The sequence below is a fragment of the Perca flavescens genome, chromosome 4 (genome assembly GCF_004354835.1).
Source record: "Perca flavescens isolate YP-PL-M2 chromosome 4, PFLA_1.0, whole genome shotgun sequence".
In the NCBI taxonomy this organism is placed as follows: domain Eukaryota; kingdom Metazoa; phylum Chordata; class Actinopteri; order Perciformes; family Percidae; genus Perca; species Perca flavescens.
Window position 1 is genome coordinate 37,105,604 of NC_041334.1, and position 17,533 is coordinate 37,123,136.

The 17,533-nt window shown below is 40.1% G+C and overlaps 2 protein-coding genes across 4 annotated transcripts; one reads left to right on the top strand and one right to left on the bottom strand.

The window, feature by feature from the left end:
- Positions 1-642: 642 nt before the first annotated feature.
- Positions 643-4,409, top strand: ghrh (growth hormone releasing hormone). Of its 2 annotated transcripts, none has more exons than XM_028576816.1 (6): positions 643-1,059; positions 1,550-1,658; positions 2,413-2,517; positions 3,081-3,185; positions 3,314-3,439; positions 4,328-4,409. In XM_028576816.1, the coding sequence occupies exons 2-6, from the start codon at positions 1,582-1,584 to the stop codon at positions 4,338-4,340; spliced, it is 426 nt and encodes a 141-aa protein (XP_028432617.1). In that variant the 5' UTR covers positions 643-1,059; positions 1,550-1,581; the 3' UTR covers positions 4,341-4,409. The 2 variants fall into 2 exon arrangements, with proteins under 2 accessions (XP_028432617.1, XP_028432616.1); XM_028576815.1 differs by having other exon boundaries at positions 1,568-1,658.
- Positions 4,410-7,728: 3,319 nt separating this feature from the next.
- On the bottom strand, positions 7,729-16,867 carry rpn2 (ribophorin II). 2 transcript variants are annotated; one of them, XM_028575594.1, is made up of 18 exons: positions 16,761-16,867; positions 16,235-16,428; positions 15,672-15,767; positions 14,518-14,693; positions 14,327-14,402; positions 14,063-14,197; positions 13,792-13,968; positions 13,583-13,701; positions 13,259-13,364; positions 12,250-12,341; positions 12,033-12,147; positions 11,653-11,847; positions 11,448-11,534; positions 11,238-11,333; positions 10,742-10,817; positions 9,555-9,684; positions 8,846-8,942; positions 7,729-8,380 (listed from the first exon to the last, which is right to left on the bottom strand). In XM_028575594.1, the coding sequence occupies exons 1-17, from the start codon at positions 16,771-16,773 to the stop codon at positions 8,891-8,893; spliced, it is 1,935 nt and encodes a 644-aa protein (XP_028431395.1). In that variant the 5' UTR covers positions 16,774-16,867; the 3' UTR covers positions 7,729-8,380; positions 8,846-8,890. The 2 variants fall into 2 exon arrangements, with proteins under 2 accessions (XP_028431395.1, XP_028431397.1); XM_028575596.1 differs by lacking the exon at positions 8,846-8,942.
- Positions 16,868-17,533: the final 666 nt, after the last annotated feature.

The window sequence follows — 17,533 nt, forward strand, 5'->3', positions numbered from 1 at the left end:
GTGAAAATTTGGGTTCACTTGACTCCAAATGTATACTTGTACTGAAAGGTTATGAGGATGGGGAGTGGGTATAAGGTATTTGTGTATGTATATTGTATATATTGCATATTGTGCTGTATTTTTGTGTCTTTACGTACATTGCGCTATGTACAATTGTACAGAAAACTTGTGAAAAATAATATTGCAAAAGAATGACCCCAGTCACAGAATGTAGGCCTACTAATGTCTATTTATCAGAAGAAACATTGTCCATAGGTATGCTATCAACCCATCTGTAGTTGTAGACACTTATTTTAGGGAACTATTTGCATAATGGATGTAGACTAATGTATGGCTATCAAAATGACCATTACATATCAGTTTTTACAGCCTACATTAACTATATAAACCATATTTCATCCTATCATATATATATTTTTGTTGGCCCCAATTTATTTTTTTCTTTCATTATAGTACACAGTATACGCAGCAATGTGCCAACCATTTGTTGTCTTGTTCCACCTTTATTTGACACGACAGCTAGGTGGGAAAGGGGGGAGAGAGAGAGAGAGAGGAGGAAGACATGCAGGAAATCATCACAGGTCGGATTCAAACCCTGGACCTCTGTGTCGAGGCATAAACCTCTCAGTACATGTGCGCCTGCTCTACCCACTGAACCAACCCGGCCACCATTTGTTGTAATTTGTTACCTACATTCTGAAATGGCCTATTATACTTGTATTGTAAACCTTGTATTCATGGTCATGCCAATAAAACAAACTTGGATTTAAGAAAAGAGAAAAGGACAAAAAGAAAGAGCATGCAGACAGCTCAGCTTAGGGGGAGAGAGAGAGAGAGAGAGAGAGAGAGAGAGAGAGAGAGAGAGAGATCATGTGTGATGTGGGAGTGACTGGGAGCTACAGGTTCAGTATAAACTGACCACGGTTGCGGGGATGACAAACGGTACTGTCCCAGCGTTGCTTTTGTCCAGCCGTTCCTGGCAGTGAGAGATGAGAAGAGTTGAGGGCACCAAATAAAGAGGAACTGCAGGGACACTCACAATTGACACGAGATATCCAGGTAACTTATCCGCCACACGTGTTAATGTAATGTGTATATAGATGATAAATAGATTTTTTTTTTTATTGATCCCAAAAAAATGGGAAATAATGGTGTTGCAGCAGCAAAAATATCAGACACACAGCACACATACAGAGTATACATTAAATAATAGGAAACAATATACATTAAATAATAATTGAATACTACACGAGCAATATTTAAAATATATACAATTTGGAAATAAAATGTACAACTGATTCAACAGATATAGATAAAGTTAATTATATCAGTAGTATATATAGTTAGTTATATCATACATCTAATGTCTGGTTTTTTTTTTTTTTTTACATTTTCGATTAAATGTTGATGTTTTCCATCATACAGTACATGTCTGCCTGCTGCAACTTCCTTACCCTCTGCAGAGCGATGAGGCTGGTCGAGGGAAACTGTGGTTTCAGCATTTTTTCTTTTTTTCTAATGTAATTTCTACTCCTGTCATTTATTCTAGCTGTCCATTCTTCTCCAGGACTAGCTGTGAAGATGGAGAAAGCTGTACTGCTGCTGTTTTGTTGCCTGGTGATGTCTTTATCAGGCTCCCCGCTCTACCCATCCATTAGGTAAGTTCTGACAGATTTCCTGAAATTCTTCACATCACGTTCATTCCCATTACTGATTTGTAATGTTTTAATGTTTAGTAGTGTTTTTTTTTTTTAAGTTATTCAAATTTTGTATGACAGGTCAACTCAGCTGTTCACATCTGTAGATGCCTATTGTCCGATGGCAGCAGAAATACTGAAAAGTGGTGACAGATTATCACTCTGAATAAAAGATTGTTTGAATATAATTCTGCAAATTACAACGCCACACAAAATACACTCCATAGATTGTCTGTATTATTAAATGTTGCTCAGCTTCAGGGAACAGCTGATATGGCTAAGAAAGCTTTACCAAGTGAAATGTAAAAAGCAGAAAATGAACATGTGCAACAACATACGTGACATAACAGACACTGACTTGATCACAGCGTCACGGCTATAACGAATGTCCACATCCACATAGCACAAAGCGTGTGTTTTTAAACCTCTCGCCTTGCAGTATCACAGCTCTGCCCTCTGCACTTGTTATGCCAAAAAGGGTCAATATGACTGAATTAGTCACTGTGTTACATTTGGCTTTAATCACAGCGCCCTGTGCCAAAGCAGCAGCATATTTAATTCTAGATAGTCTAAAATCTCTGTGTAATAATCAAATCCTCTTCTTTTCTGGGTATAAATTGAAATACATTAAAATATCAGTATGGTATAATGCACATGGGGAGATATTTTTAATACAGGGTTCTACATTCATTTAGTTAACGAGGATATTTGTCAGGTTCGGCCAGAGGGATACATCCATTCTGATGACATCTTCTATAAAGAATCCAGCAGAGCAGCCGGAGGAAGACGCGCGTGCTCCCAGGGAGCGAGCAGAGTTACGGTCAGTTTGTTAATATGGACTGAGTGGCTGATCTAAAGTATGGCTTAAAGGGTCTGTTAACCCAAATTACAAAAACAACCTTTTTTTCTCACTTTATTTTATTTATTTATTTTAGATATCTGCCTCTAAGATATTGTTTCCACCCCAATACAATCAAAGTGAATGGAGTTGCTTTTGTGGTGCTCACAGCAGTGATAATTTACATAAAAAAAAAAAAAGGTGTACCAGTTACTCTGGATAATTTACAGACCTCATTGTGAACAGTTTTTATAGAAACTATGTATTTGTTAGAAAGTAGTTCAGAAAACAAAAGTGTTCACAGCAAGGTGAGATAGAAGGAGACTATCACGGCCGGTGGAGAAATGTGCTTTTTTTTTTGTAATTTAGGTGAACTGACCCTTTAAGTTGGACACTAGTAAATGGATGGATACACCTTATACCTGTATTTTTGTTGCTGCTTCATCGCACACTGCAATTTTTTTTCTCCCTGAAAGCTATTCAAGAATACTGCGTTGCGTAATAACTGAACCGATGACGTACATTGTCCTACTTTCTGGTTTTAGCTCCGGACGCCACGCTGATGCCATCTTTACCAACAGTTACAGGAAAGTCCTGGGCCAAATCTCTGCCAGGAAGTTCCTTCAGACAATCATGGGCAAACGGCTGGGGTAAGTAGCACAAGAGGTACGGTGTCACTTAAACCCGGGCAGATGCAACAGGAGCAACGCTGTGTGTCTTCAGGTTGCCAAAAAAATACACATATGAAACATAAATTGTTGGGTTTTTTTCCCCTCAGAGAGGAAAGTGCGAGCTACACGAAACGTCAGTCTAATATCTATGAAGGGACCTATAAAGAAGATCTGACATCCATCCAGAGCGATCAGAGATACAGAGGAGTGCAAAGGAATGTCATGAGGCCCAGGTAAATAATGTTTGGTCTAACCCTTCTGAATGAAGTACTGTGGGGCTGCAGAGACGTCCCGGCCAACAAATCCCGTCCTACAGACTAAAGAACAACATCTTTGTTTGCTACACACTACATGACTATAGTACATTTGTATTTGTGTTTCAATGAAAATTAGAATGATGATCCAAATAATGTATAATTCCCTCCAATGTCGTGAATAATATCTTCCAAAGTGGTCTCATCATTGCATCACAATGCTCTGACTTACCAGAACTACGTAAACAGCCACGCTGTTGCATTTTATTCTCAGATCCCGACACACAACATGAGACCAGTACGCCTCACTAGGTCAGTCTCACAGGCTCTCATTCCAGTTCCCCCCTTACAAAAACAACTATGGTCAGAAATCTTTTTTTTTTATACTTACACCATCATTTGGAATGACATTCCCCATCACATTCGAACACTACCATCCATCACATATTTCAAAAAGGTCATACAAACTGTTTCTTCTTGATAGTCACACATTGATAGTTCATGTTTTATTTGTTTGTATCTGTCTAGTCCGTGATAATGTCCCGTGTAAATGTTTCTGTCCCCATGTGATGAAATTGCGTTCAACGTTCTATGTTGCTGCAGAACAGGGACCTGAGTTTTTTAAACTGAGCCGGGCCCGTTTACGTTGTAACTTAATTGTTGCTTTTAAATTTTCCTGTATAATAAATGAAATGAAATGAAATGAAATATCGCAATCACAACATCAGTCAAAATAATTGCAATTTGACATTTTCCTCATATAGTGCAGCCCTAATTAAATTCTAACACACACACACACACACAGCTGTAATTAAAGCCTGATGGCATGTTAGTCTTACACTAAACCAAGTCTTTCCTTCTTTACAGACTGCTGAGTTGAGATTGGTGGATCGGACAGATTCGAGGCTCCAACGGCACGTTTCATAACCATCACTGCTTGTTTTCTTATACTTCTTCCAGCCTGGTCTTTACAGATGAAAATGATTTTGTCATATTTTTTTGTTTAATTCCCATTAAACCCGTGAAGAAAACTTACAGCCCAGCTCATGACTGTGGAAAAACATGGCACTGAGGAACTTAAAGTTGTGCACTCTTTAACAGAAATAGTAACTTTTTTGTTTGTTTAAGGGGCTACTGAAATACCAATAATGGTATTTATAAAATTTTGAAATAATGTATTTTTTTAAAGAGTCGAGACTCATCGTGTGGTCATGCTGAACTAGGCAGTGGTCAAAAGCACAATATGTGAAAAATGCAATTCTAAAGGACTTCATACTTCACTTGAGTATTTCCATTTTATGCTACTTTATATTTCTACATCACTTTTCAGAAAAAAAAATATTTAACTATTTTAAATTTGACAGCTATAGCTATTAGTTACTTGGCTGATCAAAACATACAGTGCTGAATTAGATTGATTAAATAATCTGAGGGCTCCCTATTTGCTCGCCCACTTTGCCCAATTACTTATCCAGACATCCAGAAATGTGTTAAACTACCCAATAATATATAAAGTATTCAAAATTAGATCCACCACAAACTGCTACATGAAATTGCTGCTTAGACCTTTAGGCATCAGTAATAATTGTCCAATAATATATGTAATAAAACACTCTTACATCAGATATTCTAGTACATTTTGCTGATAATACGTGTGGTGTTAATTAAAATATAGGTTAGGATTTTTAAAGCTCCTGAAAACCTCTAATTGCTGCAAGTATTTCTTATATATATTATATATTTTTAACTAAATTAGGAGCAATCAAAGTACAAATTGTTAGGTACTATTTATTACGAACTGTAATCCGCTTAAGATTCTTATTCAATGCTGCTGAATCCTGATTGGTGCACAGAAGTACAATATCACATACAAAAATCTCTTTTTATGTGAAATGTGAAACAAAAACTGTTCTTCAGGTTACGTCATTTGTACCTGTAGGTAGATTTGTTTACTTACTAACTCTGCTTCGAACTACAAGAATGTGTCACGTAGTAACAAATCATCACTCACAGTAAGAAGCTGATTGAGAAAATATGTTTTCAGGGGCATTATGGCTCCTACACACAGGTGTTTACACATATCTTTATTAATGTGAATTATTAATAAGGATTAGACCTCTTCTCAGGAATGGGTGGGCCTGATCAGAATGTGCCTGATTGACATTTCTCTCTTTCTCCTGTTACGTTTTGTGGCACCTGTTTGGGTGGTCTTTTCTCACAGCAGGTATTTTGCCTTGTCACAATGTGTAATTGATAACATTAAAAAAAAGATTGCATCCCATTTAGTTCCAGAGTCCTGGCATTGTGCATGCTGGCTCACTGTCAAGTTTTACGCCTGGTGGAACTGAGCAAGGGGGTGAGCGATCATCCGGAAAGCGTACCTCCTATGGGGAGATTCTGATGCTAACAAGCCATCACCTTCCGTTAGCATCCCATTGACTCCCATTCATTTTGGCGTCACTTTGACAGCGAATAACTTTACATCTGCAGCGTTTAAAGACTATTTGTCCATTGTTTATTTCTAAAGAAACACAACAATGTATAAAAGGCTCCATTACCTTGTATCTCACGTTATGGCCCCGTAGCAGACGATTTTGTAAAAATAGGCTAACGATTGTGTCATAACCACACGATTTTCTGTCGCACAGTAGAGAAATTACCGTATAGAACAAGAGAAGCTCACAGGCATTCGGGGGGACGTGGAGGCATACAGTCAAGGGAGAAGCCCATAGAGAGTCCATGAAAGCATCGGAACCATACGCCAACGCCATAGACTTTCATGGTGACCAGTGAAATCTATTAGAAGCACTTTTCCGGTGCTGGCTGAGCGTTACTGAGCAACCTCCAACTGAGCTTGAAGACGTAGATGTGACGTGAGCAACGTGTCTGAAAGTGTGAAGTCTTCTGGTAGCTGTGCCGAGAGAAATCTCAATCATTCCCAATCTTACAGAGATGGAGAGCGTAGGTATATGTAAGGAGATAACATAGGCACAGGCTAAGTGTTGCTAACTAAATTGCTAGTTAACATTAGTAATTAAACCTAAACAGCTAAAGTAAGTTGAAACTTCCTGCAAGCTTCTCCTGTACTATACGGTAATTTCTCTATTTTTTTTTACAAAAACTGCTACGGAGCCATAACGTGAGGTACAAGGTAACGGGCCTTTTATACATTGTCGTGTTTCTTTAGAAATAAACAATGGACAAATAGTCTTTAAACGCTTCAGATGTAAAGTTATTCGCTGTCAAAATGAATGGGAGTCAATGGGATGCTAACAGCGGGTGATGGCTTATTAGCATCAAAATGTCTCCATAGGAGGTACGCTTTGTGGATTCTTGCTTACCTAGCTACTGAGCATGTGCGACTCCCAACAAAGATGGAACAGAAGTGAGATGTCTCACTCTGTAGCTACAACAGAGAGCTCAACACACAGGGTGAAAAGAGGAGCTGCAGCAATGTGCAGTACAACAAAAATATGGTGTTTTTTGAAAATTAAACCATGTAAAGCTATTCTGATATAACCTTTAAATACAATTATGAACCTGAAAATAAGCATAATATGAGCACTTTAAGTTAAACTGAAGTTATGAGGCTTCATAAGTCAAATCAGGTGGCCGTTTCAAAGTTATGGTTTTTTAAATATTATATTCTCTTACCTACTCTTGTTACTAACCCTCCACAGCAGTTCAACAAGGACCCACTTTTAGGCAAACAGAAAGAGGTAATTGTCACACTAATGAAATTAAAAATAAAGTGATTAGTGTTGATATTTTTACTTGAGTAAAAAAATTTAAATATTTCTCGACTGGGTGGTTTAGATTCTTCTGGGTCTTCCCAGCTTCGGTTTACCACTTAACCTTTACTCTTTCAATCAATTCAAAAATTGGGGGTGGCAGTAGCTCAGTCAATAGGGAGTTGGGTTGTACGGACCAAAGTATGGTGGTGGACTGGTAGCTGGAGAGGTGCCAGTTCACCTCCTGGGCACTGCCAAGGTGCTCTTGAGCAAGGCACTGAACCCCCAACTGCTTGTGGTGCCTTTCCATGGGCAGCCCCCTCACTCTGACATCTCCCCATTAGTGCATGTAGAGGTACTGAGCATGTGTGTGTAATACAGGCCTGTGTGTAATGAGTTTAATAACAGAGTGAAAACATTGTAATTTTCCCTTGCAGGATTTATAAAGTATACATTATTATTATTATAATTATAAGATGTAATCAATCTTGGGTTCCTGTTTTTCCCTTTACTGAAGAAAGAAAGAAAGAAAGAAACTTAGATTCACCTCAATTTCTTTATTTCCTCTTCTTCATTACAAAAACATCACTTCCTCAAATAGCCCATATTTCCTTATTAACAATTTTTCTGGGGAACACCAACTCTGTATCAAATTGGAGACTACCGCACATCTGATGCACCATACAGGCAAACACACTGGCATAGTAAGTAACGTTCAATGTTTCAGTGCTACTGCCAATGGGTTTCTCTTTATCAGCTTCTGTTACGAGGTGAAATGAGCATTGAGCGAAAAAAGAGGAATGTACAAAAAAAAAAAAAAAAAAAAAAGCACAAATAAACCCAAAATCCATCAAGAAACCACAAAAAAAAAAAAAACCCAGCTCACTTAGAAAACACTGGCACGTTGGACAGTAAGAAAACAAATCTCACAGGAAGATGAAGTGCAATGATCAGTAGCTTTCAGCCGTCAGTGAGAGTATCTGTCAGTGAGTGTTTGTCCTCAGAGACGCTGTGATTTCTCGATTTCTTCCTTTTGGCAACACAAACGCATGTTTAAACTGGATTCTTGAACTGCCGCGCCGTGTTTTAAAGTCTGATTTGATGCATCGTTGAATGACTCCTTGGAAACAAAAAATGAGCTTCGTCAGTGCCTTCTTTTTAATTTTCTTGCTCTTATTTTTTCTCAATTCTGTGGGAGAGAAGAGGGGAAAAAAAAGCAACCATTAGTTGAATTAACTCCATCGTGGCTTTATGTAATGCCCGATCTTTGACAAGTCACGTAAAGGCTGGATCATGCATTTTAAAGTGTAGCCTATCATGGCAAACAAATGTATTTTGGCGAGAAAAAAAAACTCCAATTCTCATGACACATGTCTAAGATCTGGACAATGCATACCGTAACTCACACAAAACATATATCGCTCAAATGTAATGGCACAACCAGAACCATGGGCGTTGGGACTATTCCACAAATGGAGGGATTACCAAAGTGCCGGTATGGCTATGGTGGGATGAGTGAGAGGCAAACCAGGGGGGGGGGCGGCAAGTACACGTGAACACTCCAGAGTTAGAATGATCGAGCACCACACAACCATGCACACTGCCAGCCATCATGGAAATGCACTGAGGATGCAGTCAATGAGGATGCCCTTACTTCAGCCTGGAAACACGACCGACTCATTTGTTACAAATGGGGGCTTTATCGTAGGCTCCTATACTTTGCCAACCTACTACTTTGCTCTGCTGCAATCCTGAAAAAGGAGTACAGAGACAGCGAAGTGTGGAAAGAGGGGTTAAAAAGACACAGGCACCAGCTGCAAGGAGACAAAGACAAAACAGGAAAGAAGGAAGAAAGAAAAAAATAAAAATAAAAATAAAAAAAAGGTCCTCACTGGAAAAATGACATTTGGGAAATCATTTAATGCAATGTTCTACTTGCTTTAAAGGGTTAAATGGGCTGTCGTAAGAGCAAGAAGTAAAAGTGAACAACTACAGAGTGATGTTTTGAGTCAGAGACACAAATTGCTCACTCTGGCTCTTTGAGGGCTCTACATGTTGATGCTGAGGAAATTGCCCACTTAGATCACCACTCGTGCAGATCTTGCTGCCATGCTACTCTCCTGGTCCAAGTAGGCACGAGCTCACCTTCTGGCAGAGAGCTTGGCATCGCTATCAGCCTCGGGGGACCCAACTGAGGAGCTACAATATGGAATAGGCACTTTTCCTCAGGTTTAAGGCTAAGAACTACCAAGAGGCCTCAAAGCACCAGAGTCCTTGTCATCTAAAAAAGGGGGATAGGCTTTCTCTCTGGGACTAAGGACTCTCTAGGAACCATTTGGGCCAGGCACCATCAGGAGACGTACCTCTTCACTGCTTTCTGGGCCAGCATGCGGTTGCCGGCGAGGAAAGTCACCCCGCCGATAATCGCCAGGTACTTCAGAGTCTGGAACATGTTCAGGTGAGTCCAGTAGACGTACATGAGGCCCAGCGTGGCTGAAGATCAAACAACAGAGTAGGCGGAAACATTAACATCCAAACAAAATGGCTGTATGTCAGTGGTTCCTCGTGTGTGTGTGTGTGTGTGTGTGTGTGTGTGTGTGTGTGTGTGCTTTTATGGACAGACCAGGATTGCCGCAAGATTTATTTCAAAGTTTGAATTGAAAATTTTAAATAATGTGTCCTACCATATAAAAAAGGGATACTTTTTTTCATGAATACATTACTACATTTTCATAATGGGGTTTTAAACATATCCACATTAATGAAAAAATAAAGATTAGATATTTAAAGAGATTATAATCACTGTATTTAAAACCTTTTGAATAAATATTCAGTTATGTCACAGCTAAAACTGGTGACAAGAGCTCCCAGTTGCACGGTTACCATAGTAATGTAACAGGCTTTTTCGGCACTTCAGTTTTCCAAGTACACTCTCGGCGCTCAACACGATCTGGGCTGGCCCAAAGAAAATCAGACTGTATGCTGAAAGCTAATTGGCTCATAGCTTTTCACGGAGCGAGGAAGCTAGTCGTCTCACACCGGAACGCCTCATCTGCAAGGCTCTAGAGACATCTCTGGAAAAATCGTCCTCTTTAGCCAGAAAAAGATATTAAATACTGGTTGACGAGAGGAAAATAAACAGAATCAAATTCGGCATCTCGATGCGCCATTTGCTTCTGCCATGGTTTGATGGCACCTAACTGGAGAATTAGCGCCACCAACTGTTCATCTCAATGCACTTCCTCATCTTCGAGCAACAGCAGTAAATGGAAACGTACATTCATTTGCATTTTCTGAAAAATGTGGTTACAATTTTTGCTGAATTTGGATGGAACCTATGTGACATACACAAAGATGACTTCATGTTGTAGAGATTGTGTGGATGGGGGTTGGGGGGTGTTTTTATAGCAATAGTTTATGTGCGGAATTTCATGAATAATGCATTGCTGAAATTAAATTTCAGCCATAGCAACTCACTTATCTTGAACAACAGCAAGATGAAAAGTAGATTCAGAGGCTGTAAACGGTCATTTCAAAGTTTGGGACTAACCTGCGTGTCCTACATGGAACAGAACGGTGCTGGGAGAGAAGCTGAAGTTGGAGATGTTGGCTCCGAGCTTAAACCACTACAGACAAGAGGGGGAATAAAAGACAATGTCATGTTCAATCCCCTGTGGGAGCTGCAAACAAAAGGGGCTGACAACATTGTTTACCACCTAACACACAATGCACTGATCCACTGCAACAATAACTATTACTCAGCACTAGAAATGTCAGGGGAGAAAATAAACCATAGCTTTTATGATTTCAAAATTAAAACGAGCATTATACATGCAATACTGGAGCCCCATTCACTGTTTTTGAAGGCTTCCTAGTGAAGAGCTTTTCTGAAGAAAGAAACTAGAGCACTGTGTGTACAACAATAATAACAAAGCTGAATGCTCAATTTAAAATGGTTTTGATTAATAATGCAAGTAGGTTAGTTTTTAGGCGGCCCTATAAATAAGCAAAAATGAACAGGAAAACATTTAGGTTTGAAATATTACCAGGATGAGCATAAGCAGGAAGGGAGACAGGATGAGTGCAGTGAAGGTATTGGAAACCACTGTGGGAGGCTTCTTCTCTGGCTCCCTGAATAGGTGCTGCAGAGACAAGAGGAGATTTTAAACTGCTGGACTGATAGTGCCTGCATGCTACTTGGTTGTCCATCATCAGGAAGTACATCTGATTTCAATACAGAGCACTTCAAGTATTACCTGGATCTCTGGTTTGGGTACATAAAGGGTCTTGGGCTGAATGGTCGCTGGGGCCTCCTCATCCACAAACTTCAGAACAACATCAGCCTTTCAAAAAGGATTACAACTCAACTTTAGAACTCAATATCAACTTCTCACTGGCTGAGCACTTGTTGCACCACTAAATAATCCCCATTACCATCACCGAGCCTCAACAGACACTCACCACGTTCCATAAAATGGGATTCTCCAAGGTAGCATCCCCAACGATGAGGTGGAGGGAATAGGTACCAGACATGGAGTCAAACTCGGATTTCCGCTCTGCGGTGTCCAACTCAAACTTGTACAGATTCTTGCTGTCGGGTTCAGCCACAAACACAACTTCTTGGCCAGTTTTCTGATTGTGCAGGCGGACAAAAGTCTGTGACAGAGAAAAAAATAAATGGGTCTTAATCTTGAAAAAGACTGAAAGCTACATTTTTCCCAACTGGTGTGCAGCAGTGGTTGGCTGGTTTCATTACTGTTTTGGCCAACCATATAATGGTTGTACGGTCACGCCAGCAGTTTACTGCCGACTTGTGCCCGTGTCGTGACCCGGTTACATACCTGGTGAGGGGTAAGCTCCACTCCAGTGTTGACATCAACCAGCTGGAATGACATAGCAAAGTTTTGGTGGCTGTCTGCTGTGAAGGAGCTCTTGGCTTTGGAAGGATAGTCCACCCTGAGTGATTTAGAAAAAGGAAAAGCATTTATTCATCTATTGTCATGCTACATACAGAGGGTCAGCGAAAAAGGGCTTTACTCATCAAACTGGTTTCCTAACCTGATGGTCTTTGTGCCGATGCTCTGGTCCTTATCCACCACGGAGAGGTCCATGTTAGTGACCGCCACCTCAGTGGACACCTTCACTTTAAGCTACACGTGAACAGAATCACAACACAAAGTTACATCAAGTAAGGGCACGAGAGCAGCATATTAATCCCAAAACAAAGAAAGACTACAATCATATTCAGACGGGCCGCCAACCTAGGACAGGCTGCAGCCACAACCTCAATCTCGACAACGGCACATTTTCATTTGCATCACTTTCTCCACCAAGGCAATTAATTTGAAGTGCTCATATTATGCTCGTTTTCAGGTTCATAAATGTGTTTAGATGGTTGTATCGGAATAGGTTTAATTTTCAGAAAACACCATATTTTTGTTGTACTGCACATTGCTGCAGCTCCTCTTTTCACCCTGTGTGTTGAGCTCTCTGTTTTAGCTACAGAGTGAGACATCTCACTGGTGTTCCATCTTTGTTGGGAGTCGCACATGCTCAGTAGCTAGGTAAGGACTACTAGCCAGTCAGAAGCAGAGTATGAGGGCGTGCCCTGACAGTACCTAGGTAAGGACTACTAGCCAGTCAGAAGCAGAGTATGAGGGCGTGCCCTGACAGTACCTAGGTAAGGACTACTAGCCAGTCAGAAGCAGAGTATGAGGGCGTGCCACGCTAGCAGCTAGGCGAGCATTATAACGTGTGTTACAAAGTGACCACGTTTGTCTCTGAAGTAAAGGCTGGACTACAATAGAGCTGTTTGGAGCAGTTTGTGAACAGTGTTTTCTGTTGGAGATGGTAAGTCCTTTTGGTGGTGGACTTTGGGCTTTTTCACTTTGTAAACCTATAACAAAGATATATAACCCAATAAAGGCCAAAAAGCACAATATGAGCACTTTAAGCAAGTCATTGAAGCCCTAAACACTTTAAAAAGGTATGACTACATGCATAAAAACTGGCTAATCTATTCAACTATGGTTAAATGTTATGTCTCTATTTTCGACCACCATTTCACCTCAACATGATTGGCAACAAGCCGGGTATCTCCAGTCACTGCAATGGTAAACTGGTAGTATCCACTGGCTGGCTGTGTGGACATGAAGTTCAGCTCAAAGACGCCACTGAAAATCAGAAAGAAAAATACATGTACATAATATATAATGATAATAATACAGTGTGTGTTCTATGAAAATCAGGCATTCCTTTTAAGAAGGATAGCCAAATTGACTGACAGATAAATAATGTAGGTAAATATTGTAAAGAAACTCCATGTGCTTAGTCAAACATAATCTACACAGTAAATGAAACTGATTGAGTCTTTAAACACTAGGACACATACTCATTAAGTGTGAATGGAGATTGGCTGAGAATGATGCTCTTGGAGGCCACAGCGTACGCAGATTCCACCAGCACGTTGGCTAAGGCCAAAGGTTGAGACATGACATCAGTAACAAGGAGCTGTAATTTAGACAGAGAAACAGCGTCACTATGAGCAGATTAAAAACCACGCAGAGGACTGTAGCTAGGTTGAGAGTCAACATACTGTACCTGCAGGGTTGGCTGGCTGTGGGACACTGTGGCTGGGCCCTGAGCGCTGACAATGACCGGCATATGGAAGCGGTTGTTGGACAGAGCAGCGGCAGCACTTGCCACGCTGAAGGCCTCGGCCAGAGAGTCCCAGGATTTCTTGCTGAAGATAGAGTTCACCAGCTGGATGACCTGGTCCTGTGGGGGGGGGAATGCATCTTCCATCAGTCTCAAGAGAGAGAGAAAAAAATGATGGAGAGAAAAGCAAACAGCTGACAGACATAAATCACACCTCCTTCAGAGGGGGCTCCATGTCCACATGATCTGACAGGGAATAAGCAGCGGTCACAAACATGGCAGTCGCCTCAAGTCCCTCTTCAAACTGGAGGTAGATGCCGCCAAGATCATCCAAACGAGCGGTCAGATCCTGAGAGGAAAGCAGCAAAAAAAAAACTGTTAAATTAAAAAATCTCTGAATAATTAGAAGTCTAGTGTGTCTTGTGCCAAGTCAAAACACAGGGACACAGCACCATCTGGTGGAAGTTAAAGAGCTCACTTCAATTTCCTCCAGTATTCCTCCAAGTTCGGCCTGCTGGGACAGGCGGGCTGCTGTTTGCAGAGCTGAAGTGATACTGTCCAAAGAGAGCATACATTTATTGTACATTAAATGACTTGCTTACAATCACTGCAAGACCCTCCTCGTCCTCACAGAATAATACTGCACAAAGATACACAACTAACACTTACGCCATAACATTGTCCTCCTTGTTGATGCGCCCCGTCAAGGCACCTACAACTTCCTGGGAAGCCAGAGGAAGCCCCAGAGAGCTGAGGGCGCTCACGGCTCTGTGAATCTGCGTCATGGTCGAATCTTCGCTCACTGCTGCCAGGAGGATGTCGCGGGTTTCATTGGACACAGGGATCTATGAAGTGAACAAAACAAAAAAACATTTCATAACACACGGGTCTTAGGGGTTCACATTATAGTACAGCATCATCCACTTTGCCATGTTAATATTCAGGTCACACCTAGGTCAAAATAATCTTATAATTAAAATCTAATAATTATTTTACACCCACTGTTATCATATGAAGGATTGTGGATGTGGATTTCAAATACCCAAACAAATATTGTGATTTAGTTAGGCCTGCACGATTAATCGTTATAAAATCTCGATCTGATTCACCCCTGTTCATGATTTAATTTTCAATTGGCCTTTATTTTGATAGGACAGCTGAAGACATGAAAGGCAAGCAGTTAAAGAGTGTGCTAAGAAATCATTCTGTTTTTGATACTGTACTTAAATTAGCAATTGACAAACTCCATTTCTCTAGAGACTGAAGCTGTAGCTGCAGCATGTTGATTGACATGTTTTAATTAAGTAAAGACATGTTCAAAGAGATCAGATAGAGCCTGTATCAGGGCCATGTTTAGTTCAATGTGTTATATGTCGCTATTTTTGGTAGCCTACTGTACTTAAATGGCCAGTATGCATTTTATTTTATTTATTCATTGAAGCCTCTATGTTTACAGGCTTGTGATTGTGTGCTATAGGTGCCAAAACAAATCTATGTTTGGTAATGCCAATTTGTTTTGTTTTGTCATGGCTCATGTGAGCAATAAACATTACACTTCGTGAGAAAAAATATTGTGGCAAAGAATCATGATATCAATTCTAAGCTAAAAAAAAGGCTAAATCATTAAAACATGGCAATGCGTTTTGCCCATTGAGGCATTCATTAGGGCAAGTATGAATATATACTTCCACTGTTATCAGCTGTTATTTTTTTTTTTAATATTGTCCAGCCCCAATTACACATGTATGATGTATCTAGTCCAAAAAGGCTTTTGAATAGAAAGATTGGCAGTAGGACAGATAAGAAGGCTGAGGCAAGCATACCTCACATCCTGAAATGGCTTGACTGGTCTCAGCAGCAAAGAAGAGAGAGTCAACGCTAGAGGGATCCAGCTGGGATTTTAGAAACTGGCATACTCCCTACAATACAAAAAACACATAAAAGAAAAATTACATTGAGGATCAACATTCCATGTAATAGGCTATATAGTACTTTCAGACAATTAAATGGTGACTGAATGCTTATTTAAAGAGTTTTCTCTTGTCAGAATTTCTAACCACATAATGAAGTGATTTCTTACATTGCCTAAGCGAATACAGCATAAGTGAATACACCCATTTTTAAGTTGACTAATTTTGGAAATTGTGAATGAATAATGGATTGTAAATAAATAAATAATGAATGTCCTTCCTTAAAATACAAGGGGCATGAGTCAGTACAATCCTAGGTTAAATTCCCATAGAGGCAGGTAAGACCACTTATTTCATGGATCCAGGATACTATGCATCCTGATAAAGTTCCCTTGGGCTTTGGAATTAAAAAAATTTGTATTCCTCTTTTTAGTCAACTTTAGCATGGGTGTATTCACTTATGCCGAGCACTGTACCTCGTGATCAGGAACAGTTGCTCCAAGCTTGGTCAGACCAACAACAGAGTAGTATGCGGAGTCCAGATCCGTGAACTGTTGGCTCAGGAGGTTCTGCAGCCGGGCAACATCCGACAAGGAGAGGTAGTGCGCCGGGGTGAGCGCCTGAGCCCCAGAAAGAGCCAGGCTGAGGAGGAGGAACAAGCCGAACAGTCCTGCGGACACACAGAGGGAACAAATTATGCTCCCGGCTGGTCGAAAGGTGTATTTATCGGTTACCACCGAGGAGGGGAAACAACACATTCTGATAATGTACCCATGTCACGATTTGTAACGTTATTCATTCATTAAGATAACGCTCAAGTCTACAAGCTAGGTGAGCTAACTTAGCTATCGCCAGTAGGAAGCAACACACGTCGTGCACCGTGTGCTATTTCTTCACTAATTCTTAAACGGGCCGGTTCCATATTAGCATTGGAAACGTAAATAACACGAATAGCATGCATATCTAACATTATATTCAAAATGTATGAATTAATTCACTTACTAGACCGGTCCATGTCTTGCAGTCTAATGCAGCGTCACCAAAACCGACGATTACTTCCGGTGTCTGAGAGTGTGAGCTGTCATCAAAGGTATAATTTCCGGTTGTACATTTGGCATTTCAAAATAAAAGCCAAAGTAAGTGCACGTATTGCAGAATACATTCAGGCTGTCATTCAGTAATACTCCTTTTAGTAATTATTACCAATGTTTTACCATAATTGTGTTAATTGGTAGGCAATAGCGTGTTGTATTTCATAAACCTGTGCACTTACAACACTTTACGGCCGCATTTGCGATACATACATTGTGATATATAAAATTAAATTCAATGCATTTAATCATAGCAAGGTACATTGAGACTAATATTCATGTTCTAAAGTAGGCTACAGGGGCCCAAGAAATTATAAAACCTAACCTTGTCCTATTACTTGTTTGTAGTACTGAAACAGCAGCCCAATGAATAATCAAAACAGAAATCAAGATTTTTGCTAAGATTGAACGTGAAACCATACACTGTTAGTTCTCAGTCACCTGAGTTGAGCACATCATTTCACTTAGCTGAACTGTTTGAAACATGCTTGTCTTAACAGAGCCTATTGTCGAACTACAACTCAGATTGTCCCTGTGGTATAAAATTGTGTTGTATATATTACATAAATGAAACATTTTTGTATATCGTGTCTTTGTATTGTCTTGTTTATTTGGATGTTGTTAGAATGTCTTATCGTGCACTCCTGACTGCAGATAAAGTTTCCCATTTTTTAGAGAAATTAT

Excerpts from the sequence above, each read along its gene's own strand:
- ghrh (XM_028576816.1), top strand. The coding sequence starts at position 1,582 with ATGGAGAAAGCTGTACTGCTGCTGTTTTGTTGCCTGGTGATGTCTTTA. Across the intron at positions 2,518-3,080 it reads AGGGAGCGAGCAGAGTTACG|CTCCGGACGCCACGCTGATG; the intron begins GTCAGTTTGTTA and ends TTCTGGTTTTAG. Across the intron at positions 3,186-3,313 it reads ATCATGGGCAAACGGCTGGG|AGAGGAAAGTGCGAGCTACA; the intron begins GTAAGTAGCACA and ends TTTTCCCCTCAG.
- rpn2 (XM_028575594.1), bottom strand. Across the intron at positions 11,334-11,447 it reads TACCCAAACCAGAGATCCAG|CACCTATTCAGGGAGCCAGA; the intron begins GTAATACTTGAA and ends TTGTCTCTGCAG. Across the intron at positions 8,943-9,554 it reads GCCCAGAAAGCAGTGAAGAG|GATTGCAGCAGAGCAAAGTA; the intron begins GTACGTCTCCTG and ends CTCCTTTTTCAG.